Source organism: Malus domestica, chromosome 10, assembly GCF_042453785.1.
Source record: "Malus domestica chromosome 10, GDT2T_hap1".
NCBI lineage: Eukaryota > Viridiplantae > Streptophyta > Magnoliopsida > Rosales > Rosaceae > Malus > Malus domestica.
The window spans coordinates 36,758,621-36,765,331 of NC_091670.1; the positions used below are offsets into that span (position 1 = coordinate 36,758,621).

Here is a 6,711-nt window from a genome sequence, read left to right on the forward strand (position 1 = left end):
ATAACTTTGGTGGTTCATGGCACGGACTTTGTTGATCAACATTGTTACGGATGAAGTTATGGATCATTGAGCCACATGCTCATGGTGACAAAGATTTAGTCCGACCGGTGATCTCTTGCCTGACCAGACACCCATTTTCTCGGACACTCGCTTATTTGGACACCTATGTGCCTGGACACCCTTGAGCTCGAACCTCGACTCACAGACTCAACTCGATGACCCTACGTATGGCCCAGACTCAAAGACCCGATTTATGGACCCAATCTGTGGATCCAACACATAGACCCAATATGCGAACCCGACAAGCGGACCCGAGTCATGTCAAGAATCAACTCATAATGAGCGCATGCTGACGTCGAGTGTATACTCGCAATGAGGAACGCCACAAGCCGAGCCACCTCACAACCAGCATCGCCTCCAGCCGAGCAACCACCTCGCCGAGAGCATCGCCTCTAGCCGAGCAGCCTTGCAACGTGTGCTACCTCTAGCCGAGTATTGCTTGACGTTAAGCATCGTCTCATGTCAAGTACCAGTTCTGGACGACATCTAGTCACTTCGGCCCATACATGGATTGGATTTGAAGTCTCCAGCCAAAAGACTCTCTTGACTGAAGACTTGAGGAACTCCTGTTGTACCATATATTGGGCCCCGATATTTGGGCTTCATTACTGAGCCCATGATTTATGTAAGAGGAGGGTACCCTTATTCTATAAAAGGGATCCTCCTCACCTTCACTAAGGGGGGAGAAATAAGAGGAGTCTTACATCTAGAGACACAACATCACTCTCATACAATTCTCCTCACAACAATAGAGGGCAATACCCTTTCAGCCAAACAGAGAGCAAAATGGCAAGGGCTGCATCCACAGAGAGCTCCCTTGCCGATCTATTGTAATCCATACATTCACACAGTGAAATGGAATCAACATCAGTGTGGACGTAGCCCAAACATTGAGGTGAACCACGATACATCTTTGTGTTCTTGTGCGTTTGTGTGATTCACGGTCAGATTTACCTTGGTCCAAGATCCACCAGATTTTGTGCATCAACAATAATCAAAGCCGTAAGTATAAATATGGTATCCCACGTATACTTGTGCACTCGCAGGGTTCAGAATAATTTCATAATTTTCATCATTTCGCTAGTTCTTGTAAACCTTAGTCTAAGCTAGGCATACGTAGTAAATTCTTTTTCAAGGTATAAATGGAAACTAACAAATATGTATATACTATATAAAAGAATGACCTACAGTTACTAGTGAGGTCGCATGTGTTCGGATGTGAGAAGTCGGAAACTCCAATAGTAATCGCACCTAAGCACATAAAGGGTCCAATTAAAAAAACTATACAATAATGATTGAATTTCAGGAAATTGACGTTATAAATAGACTCAGGATGTCGGAAAACATAAAAGGAGACCTCGGGTACCCCCACATGCCTTCACGCGTCGCCACAAGGTGGCTGCTTCGATTGCCACGCGTCGAGATAGGTTGTCGGAAGTTGGCCGGAAAAGTCGTCGGCGCCGCTGTAGACGGTGGCACGTGTACTCCACGCGTTGGCCAAGACCTGCCCTCACACGCAGGCCTACGAGTGGACCACCCGCGGCCAATTGTGCTGGGATCCGACTGAGTTGGGCCGGATCCGGGTTTGAATCCTAGGCTTAGGCCCGCTAGGGTTTGGACTTGGGCTTGGTGGGCTTGGTCTTTACTATTGGGCCAAATTCTAAGGCCCAAATGCCTGGTTTAAAGGGCCAAAGGCCCATGTCACTTTTCGCCAGAAGGCCCGGGTACTAATGGGTTTGGGTTAAGCAGACTGGGCTTATAACCCAGCCTAAGGGAAATGGGTCTTGGGTGTTATGGTTCAATGGGCCGAAGGCTTTGGGTTTGACAAATGGGCCGATTCCATGGCTCTACAGCCTAGTTGGGTCTTGGGTTTTCAGACCCGATTTAAAGCCTCAGGTCAGGTCGACCTGGGTCGACGGAAGGAAGAAGACCAGAGCTCAATTAGCTCCGATCAACGCTGATGTCTAACGCTAAGAATCGATTCAACCACCAAATTGAAGCTTAAAGAATGTCGGTTAAGTAGGTATCTTTAGTTTCCTCGATTGTGGCCGGAGTTAGCCGGGAATTGCTTAAAAACCGTCAGAAAACTCATCAGGTTCTCCAAACCTTCGCACCAATTTCCATGGCACTACATCTCTGGGTCTTGGGGTTCGGGGGTTGGTGTCAGATCCTTGGGTTCGAAGGCTGGTGTATAAGTGTGGGTTGGCATTTCGGGTAAGAAAGGGCTGAAGGAGAGAGGTCTGCGAGAGAGTTTGGGAAAAAGAAAGGAAGAAAGGAAAGTGAGAGAGAGGGGGAGATGAGGTGAGGAAAAGAGGAGCTGGGGAAAAGGGAGAAACATGTGAGGGATAAGAGTGAGGCGTGGGCCCTTTGCGCCCACGGGTTCATCTCGTTAAGTACTACACAAATATGATGACAAGACAGGTTGTACGTCTCTTTGAATGACGATCAACAAAAGTCAACAATCCTCGCCTCAAGGGCAATTTCATCAAATCACTCGATTGAAATTTATAAAATTGTAAAATTTAGGGATGGGTTGTCACAATTTGTAATAAAACAAAAAAAGGAAAAAGAACATTGGCACATAGATCTACTATAGCACATGATAATTATTATATTGGTAATGATGTATAGAATTCCAAAAATTAAAAAATGATGTATGGTGGCATCAAAACTAGTGTTTCCGAAAGGATGAATTGTCATGGTGAAGCCACTAACTAAGCATTCTCATCATGTATTTTTTTGTATGCACATCCAACTAAGTATTCTCATCTCCACTACACTTATTTTTGGCACGTCGTGATACTTGATTGTCCAACATTTTGTGCCATAAAACATGGCCGGCTTTATTATATTCCTCTAAGTTATACCACTTGATTATTTTTATATTCATATGATATATGAAATGGTGTAATGTTAATGCGTTTTTCCATAAGTATTGACTTTGTCTTTGGATAGGAATTATTGTTGCATTTTCTTCAAACATATCATAGTCAACTTTGTAAATCATATGATGTGGTTATGGATGATTGAATTATTACTAATGTTTGTACCATACTTGACCAATCCCGAAACTACTGAGCACTGGTTAACGTTATACCGTCAATGACCCATAAAAGTTTCATTCCAACCAGGAGGCCAATCACAATGCGACACGTGTCGACATCAGAAGCCAATCATAGCGCGACATGTGTCAACATCGAAAGCCAATCACAACACGACACGTGTCAATGTCAGAACAAGGCTAGAAACTCTCTTCTATAAAAGGAGATCATTCTCCCACAATATTTCCTAATGTCATTTGTACTAAATCATTCACTAGTACTCACTAAATGAGAGTTTGAACCTACATACTTGTGTAAACCCTTCACAATTAATGAGAACTCCTCTACTCCGTGGACGTAGCCAATCTGGGTGAAGAACTTATATCTCGTGTTTGCTTCCCTGTCTTTATCCATTTACATACTTATCCATACTAGTGACCGCAGCAATCTAGCGAAGGTTACAAACTTAACACTTTCTGTTGTACCAAAGTCCTCACTGATTTTGTGCATCAACAACTATAGTATTGATTGATTATTATTGATGATTATGGAGTTTCTTGATAAAAACAACCAATATTTTGTCGGTAAAAAAAAAAGTGCATCAGCACGATCACCGCATCATCAAAAATATATATTATTCATCCTTTACATGGCACCCAGCCTAGTTTGTCCACATATATTGTATTAAGAGCAGTTCCACCATAGGAAAGGCCTCCCAGGCTATCCACTATGCTATCAACCCAGTGAACAGTAACTGCCCTTAATGAACAGTAACCGCCTTTTGCATCTCTACCCCAACATTGAATAGCCCTGGCAATTGGCAATAAAATATTACTATTTTTTATTTATAAAATCATACAAAATAATTTTATTTGTAATTTCAGATAAGATTTTTAATCGTTCTTGTTGCACCACATGTCATTATCCGAAAAGACAATTATTAATGATGGATTTCCGATAAGATTTTTAATCGTTCTTGTTGCGCCATGTGTCATTATCCGAAAAGACAATTATTGGTGATGGATTTCCGATAAGATTTTTAATCGTTCTCGTTGCCCCACGTGTCATTATCCGAAAATACAATTATTGGTGATGGATTTCCGATAAGATTTTTAACCAATCACGTTGCGCCACGTATCACAATCTGTTTACAATCTTTGAGGATAGATTTCGGTAGATTTTTAACGAATGACGGCATGCCACGTGGCATTATCTACAACATAATCCTTTATGAATCCTCCATATAATCCACTATTCAACCTCACAAATCTTACACCAATTTTCTCAAGATCTCTATCATTATTCATAGTTTCTGCTTCATTCTTCACCAAAATCAAAATCTGTATTATTATTCATAGTCTCAACTTCCTTCTTACAATGTCTTCTTCTTCCTTAAGGATGATGTAGGAAATCGATCAACAAGAGGAAGAATTGTTTAACCAATCAGAAGGAATGTTCAATCTCCAGGTGGCCCAAAATGAGATGGAAGATGATGAGGAGCGTAGAATGAGAAATGACGAAGCAAGAATGGCCAGAACCTCACATTCTCGTCTGGTCATCCAAGCTGTGACTCAGATCTGCAAGCCCAGCCATTCTGCAAACCTTGATAGAAGTAGGGAACGACGAGGTACGAAACTCTTGGACGATTATTTTGTTCGTAACAGTGCATTCCCTGATATGTACTTTAGACGTCGTTATAGAATGGAACGACATTTGTTCAACAAAATTGTGATTGTTGTTTGCAACCATGATTCGTACTTTGTGCAAAAGAATGATGCTTTTGGTGTTATGGGTTTCCTTCCTAAGCAAGAAATTATTGTTGCCTTGCGGATGCTTGCATATGGAGCATCTGTAGACCAAATAGATGAGATAGCGAGGATGGGGAAATCAACCATTCTTGAATCCCTATTGAGGTTTTGCGGAGCAATTGAATCTATCTACACCATAAAGTACCTCTGAAAACCTACTGAGATGGACTTGCAAAGGCTTCTGAAGATGGGCGAGATGCGAGGTTTTCCTGGGATGATTGGAAGCATCAATTGTATGCACTGGACCTGGAAAAACTGTCCAAGTGCATGGCAAGGTGCTTATGGGGATAGAAAAGGATAAAAAAAGTATCATTCTGGAGGTGGGATCTTTTGATACATGGATTTGGCACACCTTTTTCAGGGTTCCGGGAGCTCAAAATGACCTAAATGTCCTTGCCCAATCCCCAGTGTTCAACGATGTCCTGCAAGGAAAGGCACCAAAAGTCACGTACTGGGTTAATAGACGTAAGTACGACGGGCCATACTACCTAGTAGATGACATTTACCCAAGGTAGTCAACGTTTGTCAAAACAGTGCCACGCCCGCGAAGTGCAAAGGAAAAAAACTTTGCAAGCTGTCAAGAGGGGTGCAGGAAGGATGTGGAGCGTTGTTTTGGTATCCTCCAAGCTCGATGGACGATTGTCAAGGGTGCTGCCAGAATGTTTGATGTAGAGTTGCTTCGATCCATCATGATGACGTGCATTATTCTTCACAACATGATTGTGGAAGATGAGTATGATTATGATGCCGTTGATGAATATGAGCCAGACACGATGAACAATTCCAAAACATAAATATATTGTGCTCATGACGCCACCGAAGAGCCCGTGCAACACGAGCCATTAGAAAAGGATGGACGTTACAATGAAAGGCTCATTCAATGATATACTGCACTTCAAAGGCCATATATGCACAATGCCCAGCAAATTGACTTGATAAAGCACCAGTGGGAATTGAAACAAACTCAAAATACTTAAGTTCATTTAGTGTGTTTGTTTTTATTTGGTGTGTTTTTTTAGTTCATTTAGTGAGTTTTTTTTTTATTATTTGGTATGTTAAAGTAACTTTGTTTGGTGTGTTTATATCATTTGAATAAAGATTCTCTTAGTATAAATAAATTACCAAATTAAATAAAATTGCTCTCACTTTAAATAAAGTACTAAATTCAATAAATTCGAAACAACATGAAGTACTCTATTCAATAAATAATAAATTACAACCCAAAGTACTATATTCATCATCACTTAACCAATTTGTGATGCTAGGATGATCTTCTCTTGTGGTGCTAGGACCATCTCCTTTTGCTCTCGCTTCTCTTGCATGCCTCCTTAGCACCATATCTGCTTTTTTCGACTTCCAAAAATATTTAGAATTTGGAGAATTCCCTTCTAAAGGCGTGTTCAAAATGTCACGATCTCATTGAGCCATTCTTTCTTCTCTAACCTATTCCTTTTCTTGCTTATGTAGCTCTCTTTCTTTTTCATTAGCTTGAAATGTTCTCTCAACAACTGCAGCTTTTGCCTCCTCTCTAGCCTTATCAGCCTCAAATTTCGCCATTTCCTACGCCAAAGTCAATTCACCTTGGCGAGCAAGTTCTTCCATATACTTTGCATAATCATTCTTGGAACCACTCCCTTTTCTCTTTGAAGCCTTCTTACCTTGAGGCACGGGTCGACCCCTACGCTTGTTCAGGGGGGCGTTTCGGGCACTTTTTCTATCTCATCTTCATGAACATGCCCACCAGTTGAATGATCTGGTGTAGAGTGTAGATGAGTGCTGTTCATGAAAACTTCTTGATCGAC

The 6,711-nt window shown here is 41.5% G+C and overlaps 1 protein-coding gene across 1 annotated transcript; it reads left to right on the plus strand.

Moving 5' to 3' along the window:
* Positions 1-4,553: 4,553 nt before the first annotated feature.
* Positions 4,554-5,424, plus strand: LOC139188702 (uncharacterized). Its single transcript, XM_070806383.1, has 2 exons — positions 4,554-5,050; positions 5,271-5,424. The coding sequence occupies exons 1-2, from the start codon at positions 4,554-4,556 to the stop codon at positions 5,422-5,424; spliced, it is 651 nt and encodes a 216-aa protein (XP_070662484.1).
* The last annotated feature ends 1,287 nt before the right edge of the window (positions 5,425-6,711 follow it).

Coding starts and splice junctions, on each gene's coding strand:
- LOC139188702 (XM_070806383.1), top strand. CDS start 4,554: ATGTTCAATCTCCAGGTGGCCCAAAATGAGATGGAAGATGATGAGGAG. Junction 5,051..5,270: donor GAATCTATCTACACCATAAA/GTACCTCTGAAA, acceptor CACCTTTTTCAG/GGTTCCGGGAGCTCAAAATG.